This window comes from Nothobranchius furzeri, chromosome 8 (genome assembly GCF_043380555.1).
Source record: "Nothobranchius furzeri strain GRZ-AD chromosome 8, NfurGRZ-RIMD1, whole genome shotgun sequence".
NCBI classification, from domain to species: Eukaryota; Metazoa; Chordata; class Actinopteri; order Cyprinodontiformes; family Nothobranchiidae; genus Nothobranchius; species Nothobranchius furzeri.
The window spans coordinates 41,199,478-41,217,491 of NC_091748.1; the positions used below are offsets into that span (position 1 = coordinate 41,199,478).

At 40.3% G+C, this 18,014-nt stretch overlaps 2 protein-coding genes across 4 annotated transcripts; one reads left to right on the forward strand and one right to left on the reverse strand.

The window, feature by feature from the left end:
- The first annotated feature begins 2,454 nt into the window (after window positions 1–2,454).
- Window positions 2,455–9,386, forward strand: LOC107393430 (nucleotide sugar transporter SLC35D2). Its single transcript, XM_015971763.2, has 12 exons — window positions 2,455–2,707; window positions 2,894–2,927; window positions 3,066–3,152; window positions 3,230–3,297; window positions 3,399–3,470; window positions 3,628–3,696; window positions 3,866–3,968; window positions 4,451–4,543; window positions 6,399–6,466; window positions 6,689–6,767; window positions 6,841–6,923; window positions 8,300–9,386. Exons 1-12 carry the CDS (start codon window positions 2,598–2,600, stop codon window positions 8,403–8,405), a joined length of 972 nt encoding a protein of 323 aa, XP_015827249.1. The 5' UTR covers window positions 2,455–2,597; the 3' UTR covers window positions 8,406–9,386.
- Window positions 9,017–16,392, reverse strand: si:ch211-121a2.4 (transmembrane protein 205). Of its 3 annotated transcripts, none has more exons than XM_070554052.1 (3): window positions 16,171–16,392; window positions 12,110–12,273; window positions 9,017–12,027 (listed from the first exon to the last, which is right to left on the reverse strand). In XM_070554052.1, exons 1-3 carry the CDS (start codon window positions 16,184–16,186, stop codon window positions 11,725–11,727), a joined length of 483 nt encoding a protein of 160 aa, XP_070410153.1. In that variant the 5' UTR covers window positions 16,187–16,392; the 3' UTR covers window positions 9,017–11,724. The 3 variants fall into 3 exon arrangements, with proteins under 3 accessions (XP_070410153.1, XP_015827251.1, XP_054586027.1); XM_015971765.3 differs by lacking the exon at window positions 16,171–16,392 and adding an exon at window positions 13,339–13,471; XM_054730052.2 differs by lacking the exon at window positions 16,171–16,392 and adding an exon at window positions 12,867–12,951.
- Window positions 16,393–18,014: the final 1,622 nt, after the last annotated feature.

The following is an 18,014-nucleotide window of genomic DNA, read 5'->3' on the forward strand; positions in this document are numbered from 1 at the left end:
AATAGATTCTTAACTCCGTCTTAAATATATTCATGTTGGGGCTCGTGTTGAACCACTTAGATTTATGAATATGAAATTTCCCAATTAAAAATGATCAGATTAAAAATGAAAGGAAATTTTTATCTCTTAAATGTAATTTAAAATTCTTATCAAGACATGGTGAAAGTAAGCGTTCTGTCTCATACCAATGTAAAGGCTTAATTTACATGTTATTTAATGAGCCATGAGACATGAGATTCCATAGAAAATATGAAATCAATCTGATGGATCTTTGGGTATTTTTAACCAGAAGATTGGAACTTTTTATTGCAGGGATTATGTAACCACTTCATATTAACTGAGAGACAAGAGAAAAGAGAGTCAAGTTTTAAAAGTTTAAAGATTTATTACTAAACAAATGAAAACTAGACTAACTTTAACACTAAATGTATGGTGTAACTAAGGTGAAGTGAGACGGAGAACGGTGTAGTGTGGAATGTTGCTCAGAACCAGCAGATCCGGAGAAACGATTAGTTCTGGTGGGAGTGAAGGTGATGTCTTCACACTAAGCTTTGATTCGGAGATTCATAAACATATAAGACGCCATTTTTGTCGCTCCACACACCCTTAGAATGAGACCTCCGTACAGACCCAGACTGCCAGGTCCTCGAGCCCCTCTTTCGGTACCGGAGCCGATGAAACAGTGTCAGCAGCACGACAGACTAGTCTTTGGATTGTCTCCTGGTAAAAAGCGACAGTTGGTTGACAGCGTCAGATGGACCCGGAGGGTCAATGAGTTCAGCTTTTATTCTGAAAGGAACCGTTTCTTGGTTGGTAAAACGCATCAGGTTTTATCCAGCTTGTCGTTGGCTCGTTTGGCTGAAGAGGAAAGTCACGGATTGGCCAATCCGACAACTTCTCTAGAACGCTTTGAACTGGCGTTAAAGATGGCGTGGGCATAGTTTTATACTTCGGATGTTTTGGTTTACGGTCGAATGAAAAGATGACAGATTTACCAATCACCACCAAAACCACGCCTCCGTCAGATCTGGCAGATTCTGATTGGATCAGTAAAGCAATGTGTCATGTCGTAACGCTACGTGAGATCAGTCCTAGTGGAAACTAAATTTAAAGTTATATAACTTATTATATTCTATAGGATTATAATAAAGTAATTAATATTTTCATTTCACAAATTGGTTCACATTTTATTATTGACCAACACTTTGTTTGATTAGCTTATTAAAAATAGAGTTCTTTGATTTATTAAAAAGAACGAGTCCTTTGTCTTTATTCTTCTCTTGGGCTGGAAAGGAAGACCGTTCAGGAGCGGGTGCATGAGACCTTGGGGCAATATCTCATGCAGATTAGTTCATGCTGAGGAGAGGGGGAAATGACTTTTAGATGGAAAACAGTCATTTCATTCCGTTACACCAAAAATATTTAACAAATACACATTCATAGAACAGGTGTGAGATTGTCTCAGAATGCACATGAGTCATCTATCTCTTTTCTATATCTTTTAATAAAATATTTTGTAGGATATATTCGATGAAATATTTTGAAATGAACTTTCTTAATTTAGTTGATGACTATATATTTATCAGCAATAGTCCATATTACGGACCAATTAATATTGTTTATCGTATTCTCCCAATAGAACTGACCTTTAGGAATTGTTTGTGCATGAACTATATATCTGAAAAATCTATTATTACATTTTTTGTCCGGAATATGGATTCCATTAATTAGAAGATCTTCTTTTGGTGATAGCTGTAAATTTGGTTCTTTGTTGTTTTGTAATAGTCTAATATAACCCGGTGGAATTGCATCAAAAACTATCGAGTAATCTTTCAGAGATTGGAACATTATACGTTTTGAGAAACTCAGAATATGTAAACAGAAGGCCGTTTTTATTCATCAACTGAGAAACATAATTTATATTATTCTGCGACAAATTTTCACAGTATATTGATTTATTTTTATATTTAATGAATTTGTTATTCCAAATCAGGTGTTTGTGTGGGGAGAAACTTATTTTTGTATATAAGAAGCCAACACAATAACGCCTGCCTATGAAAGTTAGATAATTTAATGGGAATTTTGTTAATCAAAGTCACAATGTAAAAGAAATTCTATTCCTCCCACGGTTTTAAAAACAAGGTTAGGTATGAAGTACCATATTTTATTTTTGTTTTATTAAGTATTTTATCCAATTAAGCCTCCTTGAGTATAAGAGTTATTAGATGCAGTTCTATTCAAATAGTGAGATTTATTTCTCCATATACCGTTATAGAGTGGAAGTGTTGCCCTGACCGTTATGTGACGAGCATACATCATCTGCTGGCTTGGGTCTTTATGTAAAAGTTGCCCGAGGAACCTTTTAGTTTACTGTAGTTTCAGCAAGAAGCTGAACCGCTCCGACAGCCCACGTGATGCTCAGATGTGAAGCGGCGGAAGTTGTGGAACGTCGACGTCCCCGTGTTGCGTGCGTGCTGGAGCTCGCGCGGTGTGTGCACGTGTGTGAAAAAGGGTGGTCTGTGAGTGAGAGAGCACCCGGAGCGGAGTGATGGCCGGGCACGAGCCGACACTCAAAGAGGAATGAGAACTTGTCGGGGATGGCGGATAAACCTCCGACACTGGTTGTGAAGCTGTTCGCCGCCGGGTTTTACGGTCTGAGCTCGTTTTTGATCGTCGTGGTGAACAAGAGCGTCCTCACTAGCTACAGGTAACGGTTCAGCTGCCATGTTTTAGCTAGCGGTGTAGTGGTCCTGGCTCGGGCGGCACCGTGCAGCTCGTTAGCTTGTGTTTGAGCCAAGAAAGCTGGACTTTTTAGGAAACCATTACGAGTCTGCGCTCTCAGGCGTCCCGCTTAAAAAATAATGTTAAAAAGACACAACTCTTTCTGTTTCAGGTTCCCCTCATCGATATGTGTCGGCATAGGACAAGTAGGTTTCCCCGCTACTAACTAACTACTTATCCTTTTGTAGCTTGTAACGCGGCAGTGATTGTGTGTGTGTGTGTGTGTGTGTGTGTGTGTGTGTGTGTGTGTGTGTGTGTGTGTGTGTGTGTGTGTGTGTGTGCAGATGTTTGCCACCGTAGTCGTGCTGTGGGTGGGCAAGGCTGCGAGGGTGATCACCTTCCCAGATTTTGATGAGAACATACCTCACAAGGTAAAACACAAATAATAAAGCCTTGGACTCAAATGTACTTCCCAAGCTTTGAGCTTAATGTTAAACTTGTTGTCTAGACGTTTCCGCTACCTCTCCTTTATGTGGGAAATCAGATAACCGGTCTGTTTGGTACTAAAAGGCTTAAGTAAGTTCATTCCCTCTAACTAGACAATGAAAGTAAAAATGAATAAATCATGACTGGCATGATAATTTTCTGTGGCACTCCATGTCCTCCTCCTCCTCCAGCTTGCCAATGTTTACAGTCCTCAGGAGATTCTCCATCCTATTCACCATGCTGGCTGAGGGATTTCTTCTCAAGTAAGATTACACACCACAGATAACCCACTTTTCTCTATCATTTACTGGCGCTCTGCTAGAATGTGGCACAAAACCCTTTTCTTTGTACGTTAACTGTGATTATTATTTGCGTTTCAAAGGGGTCAGATTGAATTTCTTTGCCTTTGATCCCTGGTAGGAAGAAGTTCTCCCGGCCAGTCCAGCTGACGGTATTTACAATGATTCTAGGGGCGTTTATCGCTGCAAGGTACGTTCTTCTGTTTCCAGGTGTTTTTGCTTTTAACCAGACTAAAATGACCCCCATTACAAAGGGCAGCTTCACCTTGATGTATTTCCATGTTTAGGTAAAAGGCCATTACAAGTTTGACGCACGTCTGCTGTGACAAAGCTAAATTCCTCCTGTCATCTGTGTATAGTGCTGACTTAACCTTTGACCTGCATGGCTACATCTTCATTCTTATGAATGACGTCCTGACTGCTGCCAACGGAGCCTATGTCAAGCAAAAATTAGACGCTAAGGTATGTGGCAATATCTTCTGATGAGTAATGGTTGTTGCTGATCAAGGACGTCAGAGAAAAAAAACTTAAAATTTGATTTTACCGTGGGAAAATGTGTTTACTAGTAAAACTAATATTACACTGCAGGTAATAACGGCCGAATCAGAAACGTGTGGTAGCTTGCAGGGTTTGATTTTGTTCCCAAGCTGCTTAACTCATGTCACCGCAGGGATGAAGCAAGATCCATATTTAGACTGTGATGTCTGTACAGTACTGCTCACAGACTAGTGCACTGTTAGACTGATGCACGTGTGCACGATGGGTTAAAAGGTGGAGCTGCGTGAGCCACATCCATGCACACTAGAGGTTTTAGGTAGAGCTATGGCTTGACTGTGTGTGTGTGTGTGTGTGTGTGTGTGTGTGTGTGTGTGTGTGTGTGTGTGTGTGTGTGTGTGTGTGTGTTGCTGAATGCCCATCTGTTTCTCTCTGCTCTCTCTCTTCAGGAGTTGGGGAAGTATGGATTATTATTCTATAATGCATTATTTATGATCATTCCTACTTTGCTGTTGGCTCATGCCACTGGAGATATACAGAAGGTGAGCAGTTTGACTTTTCTATCAAACCTGCTTTTTTTCCTTCATCTGTGGCCATTCTATGTAGGCGCACTATTACAACTACAATGGTTTGTGTCTGTTGGTGTGATATTTAACTGTGACATTAAGTGAGTGCACATATACATAGTTATGAGTGTGTGCTGTAAAAAGGAACTGTCCGTTTTGGGGGGTGGTTAAGTCTTGGCAGGAAGCTTCAGGTTGGCCCAGCTGGGGCCCAGCAGTCTGAAGGGAACAGAGATGCCATTATACACCCAGCAGAGTCACTGCCGCAGCGTCTGCAGCTTCCCCTGCTGAAGTACCGCTGCAGCCAAGCAGGCTGCTACCTTTTCATAGCTAATGGAAAGTCACTGTTGGATTTGTGAGCTTTTGGGTGGAAGTTGTGTTGCCACATTAGTTAATGACTCTAACACTCTCGCTGTGTATTTAGCTTAATTCCTTTGGGTGGCTAACACAAAGAAAGAAGACAGTCTTATTTAGCGCCTCTCAAAATAAAACCACAAGGTGCTTCACAAGGACAAAATATTTAAATATTTAAAAAATGCTTTTAAAAAGTGATACAAAACATTTTAAAATAAAAAAAAATGATAAAAAAGGTAACACTAGGGCTGGGGGTAAACGATTACTTTTAAAACGATTATTCTGACGATTATTTTATCGAATAGTGGACTATTCTAATGACTATTTAGACAATTAATCTAATGATTATTTTTCTATTGCACAGTTGATAAAAACCAAAAAATCTAATAAATTCCTCAAAAAAATTGATTGTTACTGTAAGAGAATAAACACTACAGGCCTTCCATTTTGTATAACACTGCTTTTATTGTGTTGGTTGGTTATGTTCTGGTGACGTGTAGAACTTGGGAGTGCAGGTGGTTGGAGACGGAGTGTCTCCATGCTGCTTTGTTTTGGTCACTTATGTGCATGAGGCGAGTGGTCTTACGGGTTAAACCAAACTCAGGTGATATTTTAAACTAAACCGAAAACCCACAACACTCTAAATGTAATAAAAGGGAGATCTACACCACAAAAAGATGAACTCTAAACCAAAACGTAACAGCTTATCCAAACGCAAGAAGCTGTTAGCGAAGATGCTAACAGTAGCTTTACCAACGTTAAGTTCAAGTTACCAAGTTTAAATAAACCAAAAACACCCAGCAGCAAACAGACCAGCACGGAGGAGAGACTGCTACCACCAAAACAGCTCTCCTCATGTCTGAAAGAAGCTCCTTTATGAAGGGAGAAACGCTCCCGGTGATTTTCTACATCTGCGGTAGAGATGGAGCAGCGCATCTGACCCGGAAGTTGTTGTCCATTGCCGGGAGACGAAGGGGCAAAACAGGAAAATAATCTAGTAGCGGACGGACATTGTTCCGGGTCTTCGGTATTTGGCGGAGATGTTAGTGAAGGCGGAGAAGAGGGCGAACTAGAGGAAAAAACAGGCAGATTCCTCTTCTTTTTACAAACTCCTGGGGATGCAACAAGTGGGCGCGGTGCGTCGACTTCCGGATCTGACGTCGACAAATTTTTAGAATCGAGCCGTCAACGTCGTCGAGGCTTCGCTACAGCCCTAGGTAACACACCCACAGTGCCCCAGTCTTCTCTGATTGGCCACCTAGATGGTTAACCCTCTGGAGGCAGGCGTTGCAGATGTGCAACAGTTAAAACCTACCTACCTGGTTACTCCACCGACGTGTTTCATGAGCATTTATTAACTCAGAAGTTCCCCTGAAGGGCTTAGTTGTTCGTCCTTCGTCAAAACTTATTTTGAGCCTGAGAGGGTTCATGTTTACTTGGTGACGTTTTGATGCTACTTACACTGGTTTTCTGATTCCAGGCAGCAGAGTTTGACGGCTGGTCGGATGTGGTTTTCCTGTCCCAGTTTACCCTCTCATGTGTGATGGGGTAAGATGCTGACTTTGTCATTTAATGGATGGATGCACAGCCCACAATCCTTAATAATAAAAAGTGCCTGTGGTTTGTTAGACTGATGAAACCTAGTTGCTGCTCCTCTGCCTCACCCAGACACACTCATGACTAACATCAGCTCTGCATCAGTACTGTTTAATAGGACTGTAATGGAATAATTGTTGAGGTATTTGTAAAATGAGACTTTTTTCTCTTTAGGTTTATTCTGATGTATTCCACTGTTCTGTGTACACAGTACAACTCTGCTTTAACAACTACCATCGTGGGCTGCATCAAGGTGAGCTGAAGTAACCCTCCAGATGGAAGATGAAACAAAACTCTCAGCTTCATTCGTCTTTTTTTATTTGCAGAACGTCCTGGTGACGTACATTGGGATGGTTTTTGGTGGAGACTACATTTTCTCTTGGACTAACTTCATAGGGTTGAACATCAGGTATAACATTTAAGTTTTTTATGTTTTAACTGTCTCCAATATCTTAAGTAAAGTAGACTGGGTTTAATAAAACTTTTCTTTAATTACTTTCTCTTTGTACTAAATAAGGAGACATATTAGGCAAAGCTAACATTTTCCATCCTTTTGTGCTGCCATGTGGGGCTCTGCTGCCTCTATAAACACTTCAAACATCTGTTTTCTGTCAGTGTTGGGAATTATGTGCTTAAAACAAGCGATTTCAAAAAGTATCCATTTGTGATGTCACAACCAGGAAAAGTAGAATGGAACCACCTCCCATGTGTAAGAGAGAGCTGCTGCTTCTGCAGCAGCAGCTCTTCTCTGTGCCCCTCCCCTTCTCGGCTTATAGCTGCTTGACTGAGGTAGAGGTGGGTGGGGCCAACTCCAGCTTGTTTTCTTAAAGTGAGAGAGCCTTGAAAATGCTCATTCTGGTAATCGTGTATGGCTGCAGACCTGGAGATTCAGGCTTCTGCAGCAGCAGTACCCTTCTCCATTCTGGAGGGAAAGAGTCTGTCTAATATAAAACTGTTGAAATAGCTTTATATGAGAGGGCTTGGGTGTAAAGAACTTCATTAACATGTTTGTATTGACCATAGAACAAGTCTGACTTGGAACAAATGTCATGTCTCCTTTAGGTCTCTACTTGGTGACTTTGCCCTAAAGTTTATCATTAGTGAATACAGAAATGGTTGAATATGGATTCAGTCATCTTTGCTGAGTGTCGACCACAACTTCGTCTTCGAGCATTACTTCATGCACACTAGCAGAATAAAATTTCATTTGTTCAATCAATTATTTTTTAAATCTAATGGCGACGTTGGTTGATATTATGTTGATGCATTTATTGAGTGTTAGCTGAGTGTCAAGCAGGGAAGCATTGGGTCCCATTTTTAAAGTTTTTGGTATGACCCTACGAGGATTTGAACCCCACTCTCCCAGTCCCATGGCGGACACTTTAGCACTAGGTCACTGAGAAGGTATGCAACGGTGCATTCACAGACTGAACAAGACCTGTTCATATTCTGTTTCATACTGTCCAGTGATTAAGCTAATTCTGCTAAATATTAGCTAATTCTGATTAATAGCTGATTTTCTAGACGGATCTCTACTAAAAATTGTTTCTTCGTTAGAATTTGCCTGACAAAAGGTATAAATGACTTAATTATGGTATGTGAAATTGACTTTCACAAAGAAAAACAACGAAAAATGGTTGTTTGAGATGTCAAATGGTTCCTGCACCTTAACATTTCTGACATAAAACCAAGACTTTTCAAAGTGAATCAAAATGGGGATTTAGAAAACTCTTGAGTTTTGCCTGACTTGTTTGCAGTAGCTTGATTGTGTCGGTGTTGTTGCAGCATTGCAGGCAGCCTGGTTTACTCGTACATCACTCTCGCAGAAGAACAGTCCAGCAGACCGAATGACAACAACAAGCTGGACATCAAGGGGAAGGTGCTTGTGTGACAGACACTGGATTTTATATGTTGTGTATTTTAATGAACAGGAAAACTGTTTTTAGTGCAACTGATATTTATGGGATATTTGGGCAGCACATTCACGTGGTCAGGGTGTCAAACATTTCCATTGTTGTTTTAAATGGACACACTGACAGCAGGCCGTGGTTATGAAACACTACAGGACGCTGAAGACCGACAAATACTTTTTGTTTCAATGCTGCACAAGAGAGAACCAGGAAATGTGGGAAAATAACTTGTATCCAAAGATTTCTGACAAAATGAACATTTCAGAGTTTGGTCTTGAACACAGTAAACAGCTGGATGTAACAGCTGTATTAGGCGTGTACTGATGCATCACTGGGACATGGATCTTCTAAAGGCACAGTCCTTTCTGTGGCCTGTTCTGTTTGCCGTTTACAAAACCGTGAGATGCACTGATGTTTTCCATTTTTCCGTCTGTAGCCTTTCATGTTGGTTTCACGTGTAGCTGTTGGTTGTTAGGGTCAGACCTGGTTTGTGTTCTTACAGGATGTTTGTGAAGGACTCTTTAAAGCATAACTGTTTGTCTACAAATACTTTTACAGAAGTATTCAGTCGGGAGTTTTGTGTGTGTGTGTGTGTGTGTGTGGGGGGGGGGGGGGTATGTTATTATTATTTTTTTTTTTTACATTTTGTCTAACTCGTTTCTCGCACTTTTAACTGAGGTCAAGCATGCTAAAATGGAAGATTGTCACATTTCATTGGTCAAACTGAGATTATACTTTCCTGAAATGTAAATATCAGGGATTAAAAAACATCTTAGCAAGTAAAATTTGTTTAGTTAACCAGGGAAAAGTGTTTGTTTTTATACTTCTGTTATTTTGTATTTATTCTGTTTTTTCTTTAGACTTGTTCACTTTTGTAGGCAAGGTGTTAAGAATCATTGATATCACCTCAAAGTAATTTGTAGCTGAAAATGTATTTTTACATTAAAAACTGACCTTTGTGAGATTGGAGTTTGGTCATTTTAAAGGGATACTACAACTTGTATGAAGTCAAAAGGTGTTTTAAATAATTCTCCATTAAATGGAAATGTATCAAACCCTAACATACCGATATTTAACTAAACAGACTGACAAACGTGACATTTGATATAAGCTTTAATGAAAAAAACATCTTTGACACAAACCCACAGCATTAACCTTAAGAATGACAAACTAATTAAAACCAGGACCCCATACTTTAAACCCTATTATCTTAAATTATTTTTAAGAAATAAACAATTTCATATAAAATTTCTAAATAAATCAACTGGTCTGGCTTACAGACAACAGAAACCCCACATGTACAATTGATACCAGCTACCACATGACATTGCATTGTTTTTGCAGTAATGAGCTTATAAAAACACACCTTCATGTGTGCCGACTCAAAAGCAACATTTTTAACGTCTGCACTCAACCGCGTAAAATAGGAGCGAGCTGATGTGTTCAGGTCAACACGAGAGATCAGGAAGTAACGTCATCACCAGAGGGTGGTCAGCCTTAACTCAGTGTGTTAAAGTGACAACTCCATCTGCTCTATGTGAAAAGGAGAAGTTCAGTACAACCTGTGAACTACATTAGAAGGCACAACCGTGTAGATAAGGAGAATGTGGCTTCTTTTCAAGTTTTTGTGTTTTTACCTCCACAGCCAAATAAAAAAGGTTTAAACTGAGACACCAAAGTACAGCGACATGGTTTAAATAAGACAAACTCAAGGAAGTCCTCCAGGGATTTACAATCCTTCACCGGTATTTACAAAAACAACATCCTGTACAAACATACTGTCTGGTTAAAACACATTCAGAGGTGATGATGTGAAGAGGAGTGGTTGAACATAATCAAGTCTACAAGCAAACCCTCGAGTTTCCTCTCAGACCCGCTCAGTGATGTGAGAGGTGACATGGCGGTTAGTGCACTGGCTCAGGATAAACATTATCTCATGGACAATTTTCAGAGGCATCTGTAGTTTTTGGTATTGCAACAGAAATGTAATCCATCCCTTAACCCATCAAAGTAAGTTTTGATAAAAGGACGAACAACTAAGTCCTTCAGCGGTGCTTCTGAGTAAAAAATGCTCATGAAACACGTGTGTGGAGTAACCAGGTAGGTAGGTTTTAACGGTTGCACATCTGCAACGCCCGCCTCCAGAGGGTTAAACCTCTCCAGATGACTCATCATCTACCTAGTCCTTAAAGAGCAAGTCACCCCCAAATTTTTTCTGATAAACTATATAAACGTGTCTAATCGTGCTGCAGACACGTGTAGTTAATGGTTTAGCACTTTAGTAGTTTAGTTAAAATTTTAATTTTCTGCCTAAAACTGTCAGTGTTGTGCCGTTGTCGGGTAAAAACTCTGCATTTGAATTTAAATCTGCCACCGCTATTGGCTAAGAGGTACCCTAGAACGTTAGCTGGTACCAAATGATGTCACAATGTCGCTGTGAGCCTGTGTGTGTTTGTTAGCGGCTCCGCCCTCTCGGTCTGTTAGGCAACGGCATTTGTTGATTTTTCTAACAGGAAGGGGGAGCGGAGTAATACTCTGGTGGGAGGTGACTTGCTCTTTAAACACTGCTGATCTGATCATTCTGATACCTGTCCAAGCAGCACCCAGGTGTGGAGCAGCAGTTCACCAGTTAGACAACTTCAACAAGACCAACCTGCTGCGTAACAACGTTCACACAAGCGTCCAAAACAGGAAGTCCTAAAGCTGTGCACGTAGATTTTAGGTGGGCTATAACCAGTGTGTCTACTGCAGCCTCTTTACAGGTACAACATAAAGCACATGCAGAAACCTGCTTCTCATTTAGGTAAAAGCCAGGGGAGCCTGCAACCCCACAAACGGAACAAGGTATAAAAATTCCACCCTATCAGGAAGAGCAGCAGTCAGCAGCATGGGAGCACTTCCTTCAGCAAAGGTTCGGTCTCATAAAAGGTGCAAAACATTCACCTTCTTTCCTCTATAATGTCTCTCATACTAAATTTAAAATGGGGGAAAAGCATGTCACCAAAAGGTAACGCCTATTTGATTAAAGACATTTCAAGGCAGCCTTAACTGTCGGCCAAAATAGGTGAAAGGTGACATGCTGTAGTTGCTGATTTATCTCTGTTAAAAAAAAAAAAACTCGGGGAAAATGGCACATTTGGCTGCAGCCAAAAACACAAGAACAGCTACGCTCAGCTGACATTTCACACATGCAGCAATACAAATGTTCTGCATTAAATTATGACTGCTTCCATACAGGAGAGCTGTAATTCTGAGTCTGTGATCAAGTGAATCCAACAGTCCGGCTGCTGAGTGTCAGCTTTACAGCTTGATGAGATTCTCAGCCATGTAACAGAGACTGTAGAAGTTGCAGCCTATGCAGCAGAGGTTACACAGAGAGGACAGCAGCCGGTACAGCCACAGGCGGCTGCTGAGGCGGCTGTATTTCATATCCGTGTCACACAGCTTGGCATAAGCTTCGCGGTTAGATGACAGTCCAATATCTTGACCCAGTCCACACGCCTGCTCAATGAGATGCATGTCTGCCATGATCTCTGATGTCATCTGACCAAACCACTGTGCATTGACAGCTGCCACCGTTACTGACACAAAGAAGATGAAAATCTGGAGACAAGGCAGAGGAGAAGATTTAGGGAAAGCAACGAAATTAAGGAAGGTTGTATTACTGTGTGATATTATGTTGTACCTGAAAAGATTCCCTGTCATCCAGCTGGTCGCGCGGATGGTACATGGCATAGATGGCGAGATTAAAGAAGGCACATGCTGAACCCAGGTGGAGGTAGAGAGGAACAAGGTGACTCTGAATAAACCCGTATGTGTGTCTGTTCAGGTGGTTGTTCATTATAAAGCCTGCAGAGAAATCAGAACAAAACATCGTTATTAATTATGTTTACGAAACTGCCTCAATGGTACTCCACATTCATGATGTTAGAGTTAATACTTCAGACTGCACTGACGTCACCTTCAGGGAATAATTTACAGCTAACATAACTGAAAATACATTTTTACAAAATGCTGCAAAAACACTAAATTTGAGGGAAATGTCAGCAGTCTAAAAGATCACACTTCTATAGAGGCAAGTAACGTGCTTATTTATCATTATTAACATGTAATATTCATGACTGCATGTTTGCAGTTTTAGCACACAGATAACAGACAACAACTCAGAGTAAACATAACAGTTTATCTTAAGCTGATGACACTCATCACTAACATAGAATCCAAAGTGAGTCAATATTCTACACAACCACAATGTTAGGAAATGAATTTCTAAGGAAAATTACTTTCAACTATCTCTTGATAAATTTTATTGTAATTCATTGTTTAAGAAAATGGATTTCAAACAACTACTAAAACAAACATTTTAATCATCTTATGTATGAAAACTGTCCACGCTTGTGCATTTCAGAAACAATGGCACTGATGTAGAAATCTAATAAAACCTGATTAGAAACTGGTGAAGGTTCTCAGTCACCCGGGTCACGGTGATCCAAAGGTGTTCAAATGATCATGGCAACTGGACTTCTGAACAGAAACTGTTAAAAAATCTCGTCTTTTGGTGTTTATTTGATGGTGGGAGAATTTATACTCGGTTTTAATACCTTCAAACCAACTAACTGCAAATAACTTGTGAACTAATGTATGACTGGAAGAAGGGTTGTTCAAGAATTGGTTATCCAAAAAGAATGTTCACACCCAGGTTCCTTCAAAGTCAGTCAGTGTGAACGGTGAGGGAAAAAAACAAGTGCAGGTGTAGCTAAACTGGTACATAAGTGCTCGAGATAGACGGCAATCCATCCAAGAAAGGAAACAATTCAATATTGTTTAAAATCCAGGTGTGATTTTTCTGTTGAGTGTGATTGTGACAGCACAGCCTTCACTCATCTCTTCAGTGTGTGAGCTCAGGGCGCCTACTTGAAATGAAGGTGACCCAGATTTGCATTCCCCAGCAGGTGGAGAGCAGCAGCAGCTGCAGCAGCTTCACGGTGTATGTGGGCTCCTGGTCAGTGGGCATGCTTTCTCCGCTACCGAACAACAGCGTCCAGACAAACAGGTAATGCTTTCAGCCACGCCCCCTGGTCAGGTGAGAAAGCACACATTTAGACCATAGTTATTACTACTATACGAACTGCTCCAGTGAACCCAGACTGGTTCGTGGTTTCTTTTATTTAACGTTGATACTCCATTTGCCGTCAAAGGTAACTTCCGCATTGTTGTCAAGGTAACCGGAGTACCAGCGTGGCCTCACCCACTGTGTGCATGTAGCTACACCTAAGAGACGCCGAACTTTAGGCAACGTAGCCTCGAAGTTAGAAGGTTTATAACAAAACAGCAATATAGAGCACTTCTGACACAATAAAAGCATTTAGAGGAACAACGAATTGAACAAATTCCAAGACAGGAACTAATCTTCTGCCACCTTGACGAAAAAAGATCTAAACTTGCTAGCTACCAAACAGAAAGTATTAAAACTATCGTTTAAACTGGCCGCGAGACTCAAAAACAAAGCTAGCTTTACATAAAACGGTTCACTAAAAACGAGGGTTTTGTCTTTACGGAGGACTATTTGAACTTCATACTTAAATATATATGAACCAACCTGTGCTGCAGAAAATCTAGACAACTTGTTGCCGTGACTTCTGGAGACAACGTGAACTTCCGACTATTGGTAGCTACCTCGCGAGCCCTGACCGTCACCGAGGAGATGGGCGGAGCAAATTATGGCAAGTCGTTGTGTCATATAAAAAAACTAGAAAATTGCCACATGAGAGGAGATCTTCAGATGGCATGATTTGCACTCTTATTTGAAAATCTTACCTCTGAACGGATAACAGCAACGTGACCCTACCATTGACTCCATTTGCTCAGCAACACTGATGTTTTATTTCCACAAATAACTGAAGCCTGAAGGAGTTCTGCCGTGTTGTGGAGGCTGGCCAGTAAAACAAAAAATGTGTAACTCTTACTAACTAACCCTGACACTCACAAATGAATAACACTAACCCTTACCCTAACCATAACCCTGTCACCAAAAATGTGTGTTTTGCATAATTATAATTTATGAAATTACTTTGTGTAGCACCATTTATATGGTTGTTTTAGGGTTATGGTTAGTATGACCAACACACATTTTTTGACAGTAGACGGTTCAAATTTGCAGCTTGGTGGGAAAAAAAAGAACAGATCTCGACGGGGGAACACATATCGACATAACACGGTATGTCCGTCATTAAAAAAAATGAAAAGACGAGTAAGTTGCTGTTGTCCATGACCCTTTAAGAAGCTGTGGCACAGACACTATTGACTGTAAGCGTTTGATCGTGCCTGAGCTCCAGCCAGGTGCAAAAACACACTAACTGTTTTTGCCCCAACCAAAAACAAAGTTGACAGATCATTTGCTGCTGTGGCCCCCAGACTCTGGACCTCTCTCCCCCTGAGCCTGAGATCAGTGGACTCAACTGTCTCCTTTTAAAAGCAGCTGAAAACTCACCTGTTCAAGGTGGCTTTAGTGTGACCTTAATCACCTTATTTAGCTCTTTTTACCAATTCCGCCTTTCCCGGGATCCCCTGATTTCCTCTTTCTAATTCATTTTCTCTTTTCTTGTCCTTACATTTATATTAATGTAAATGATTATAATAGTTTTTAAAAATGTAAAATATCTTGAAAACCTTAAATCTGAAGAAACCAACTTGGTCAAACAAAATTTTAATTTTTCTCATAATCATTTTTAAAATCTTTTATTTTAAAAAATGTGGTTCTCGCGAATCACCTTGTGATTTTTTTTCTTGAGAGGCGCTATATAAAAAACTGTCTTTCTTCTTTCCTTCTGTCACGCTCATACAGACGAGTGTTGGTGAGTGGATGTGTTTGTTGAAGCTCCGTGTGTGTTTTTATTTCTGCAGTGAGCCAAACTCACCTAACTCTAACCAGAGTTTGTTCTTTAGAACAGAACAGAGCAGAACAGAGCAGAATAGAATAGATGTTGTTGATCCCACAGTGGGGAAATTCACTTGATACAGCAGCACCAACACTTAGAGAATATTCGAACAAAAATAACAAAGGTACATAGACAGTGAGCTATTATTGTAATTTTCAACCAAACCCGTAAAAAAATGAAACTTGGGTTCCAAAACATACTATGAGGAACACAAACTATGTAAATCCAATATGACACAAGTATTGAGCACATACAGAGTATTGCATTGATGTTATTGTGTACCAAGATAATACCAGTACAAGTTAAACTGAGGAGTTGTACACTCTTACTGCAGAGGGGATCAATGGCCTACAGTTGTGTTCTGTTTTACATCTGGGATGTCTGCCTCTGAAGGAGCTTCCATGGTCTCCACAGTGAAACACAGTGGGTTGGAGGGTTTTTTAAGACGGAGGTCGTCTTCACCACCATCCTTCTTTCACCAGTTCCTCAACTGAATCAAGTGGGCAGCCCAGAACCAAGCTAGCTTTGTAAATTAGCTTGTTCAATCTCTTCCTGTCTCAGTCAGAGCTGCCTGCTCCCCAACAGACCACAGCAGAGTGAATAACAGCCAACAACAGTGATAAAAGGATTTTAGCATATGGGAATTAACTCCAAAGGACCTCCGCCTCCTCTGGAAGTGGAGGCGGCTTTGGCCCTTCTTATACAGAGCATCTTCTCTGGAAGTCAATCACCATTTCCTTTGTTTTGCTGGTGTTCAAGTGAAGGTCATTTATGCTCACACCAGTCCACAAAGACCATGATGGCTTACCTGAACTCCAGGTCATTCCCTTCAGACACACAGCCGAGTCATCAGAGAACTTCTGGAGGTGACAGCTGCTGGTGTGGTGTTGTTCTCCAGCATGCTGAATGGGAGGGGTTTCAGGCTAGCCACGCTCATAAAACCAGAAAGCCTGGTTTTGGGAAAATCTTGCTGTCTGGAATTCCCCCCAGGTCTGAGAGTGGACCAAAGACAGAACACTTATTGTTTTCCAAGAGCATCATTTTATTATAAAACTCCTGAAGAAATAAAAAAGAAAAGACCCGGCCCACTGGCACAAGATCGTGGCCATGCTTATGTGAAAATCCCCCTTATTAGCTGGCCTGCCATCTAATTAATCAAATAAACTATGTTCATATTTACTTGATATTTAAATTTAGAGTGGTTCACAATCAAAATGAAAAAAACGTTTATTGTTTTATGCTAATAATTTCGCCATGGTAAATCGAAACCCTTAGAGATGTAAAAGGCCGAGTCGCTCGTTCTGATGTATAATTTGGTCCCTTAATAAAGATATCAAATGCTCCGGTGAAGAATAACGAGGGCCCCTGCCCAGTGCAGGGTCCCTTAATAACATTTCAAGGTCTTGAGAAAAGGACATTTAGAATAGAATTAAAACTTTTTTTTGTTGTTAATATGGCATCCCAGCTACGTTTTTAATGAGTTTGACGCACAGGGTGGGCCATTTATATGGATACACCCTAATAAAATGGGAATGGCTGGTGATATTAATGTCCTGTTTGTGGCACATTAGTATATGTGAGGGGACAAGCTCTTCAAGATGTGTGGTGACCATGGTGGCCATTTTGAAGTCAGCCATCTTGGATCCAACTTGTGTTTTTTCAATAGGAAGAGGGTCATGTAACACATTAAACTTATTGGGAATTTCATGAGAATAACAATGGTGTGCTTGGTTTGAACATAACTTTATTCTTTCATGAGTTATTTACAAGTTTCTGACCACTTATATCACCAACCATTTCAATTTTATTAAGGTGTATCAATAGAAATGGCCCACCCTGTATTTTGTCTTTTTAGTCATTCTAAAAACTAAAACTGCTTCATAACATTTCTAAACATACAGAATATACTTAATTATGTAGTTTTATATACTTGTAACATTTATTACTGCAGATTTGAATAGAATTTTGTTTTTAAAATTACAGATAGGCTTACCTGGAATGGTTTTTATTTTGGATATCCAAAGTGAGCCATAATTAATGGTATCGAAGGCTTTGTCTGAACTGTAAGTTTCACTCATTAAGAATTCTGTTTCAGGCATTTAGTCACCATCTAAGATAAAAGGAAAACTTGCAAGGGTTCCTGGAGTGGAAACATGGTTAGCATTCACCCATGAAGGAATGACCTTTAAGATATCCAAAGTGTTGATTATGGATACAAAGAATGTCATTCTGGATATCTGAAATATTATTTTTGACATTGAATACCTGAAAACATGGGATTTTGAAGGTCTTAAACTATCTTGTCATACTTTCAGAACTCTTGCAGCAGCTTTGGAAGAGTAAATCATACTTTTATACCCCTGAAACGTTTTACTTTGATGGAAGGTTTCTGGTTAAAAGAAAATAGCAGAGTGGTTTACGTTTATGTATTTAGCAGACACTTTTGTCCAAAGCAACTGACAGGTGATAATCAAGCCATCAGGTCGCCCTTGAGGCTAACAGCAAACACTTTTCAGTCAATCCTAGGTGGAAGTGAGGCAGCATAATCAATCATAAAGGGAAGAGAACAAGGAGTGGTCAGTAGAGTGGGGAAAGGTGCTTGGAGGGTGCTAGTTTAGAAGATGTTCTCTAAAGAGCTGGGGCTTCAAGAGT

What these genes read in the sequence shown, in the direction of transcription:
- LOC107393430 (XM_015971763.2), top strand. Translation starts at nt 2,598, where the DNA reads ATGGCGGATAAACCTCCGACACTGGTTGTGAAGCTGTTCGCCGCCGGG. An exon ending in TTTGGTACTAAAAGGCTTAA is followed by an intron (nt 3,298 to 3,398) that starts GTAAGTTCATTC and finishes CTCCTCCTCCAG; the next exon opens with CTTGCCAATGTTTACAGTCC. An exon ending in CCATCGTGGGCTGCATCAAG is followed by an intron (nt 6,768 to 6,840) that starts GTGAGCTGAAGT and finishes TTTTATTTGCAG; the next exon opens with AACGTCCTGGTGACGTACAT.
- si:ch211-121a2.4 (XM_015971765.3), bottom strand. Translation starts at nt 13,438, where the DNA reads ATGCCCACTGACCAGGAGCCCACATACACCGTGAAGCTGCTGCAGCTG. An exon ending in CTGGGTCACCTTCATTTCAA is followed by an intron (nt 12,274 to 13,338) that starts GTAGGCGCCCTG and finishes ATTTCTCTGCAG; the next exon opens with GCTTTATAATGAACAACCAC. An exon ending in ATGACAGGGAATCTTTTCAG is followed by an intron (nt 12,028 to 12,109) that starts GTACAACATAAT and finishes CCTTGTCTCCAG; the next exon opens with ATTTTCATCTTCTTTGTGTC.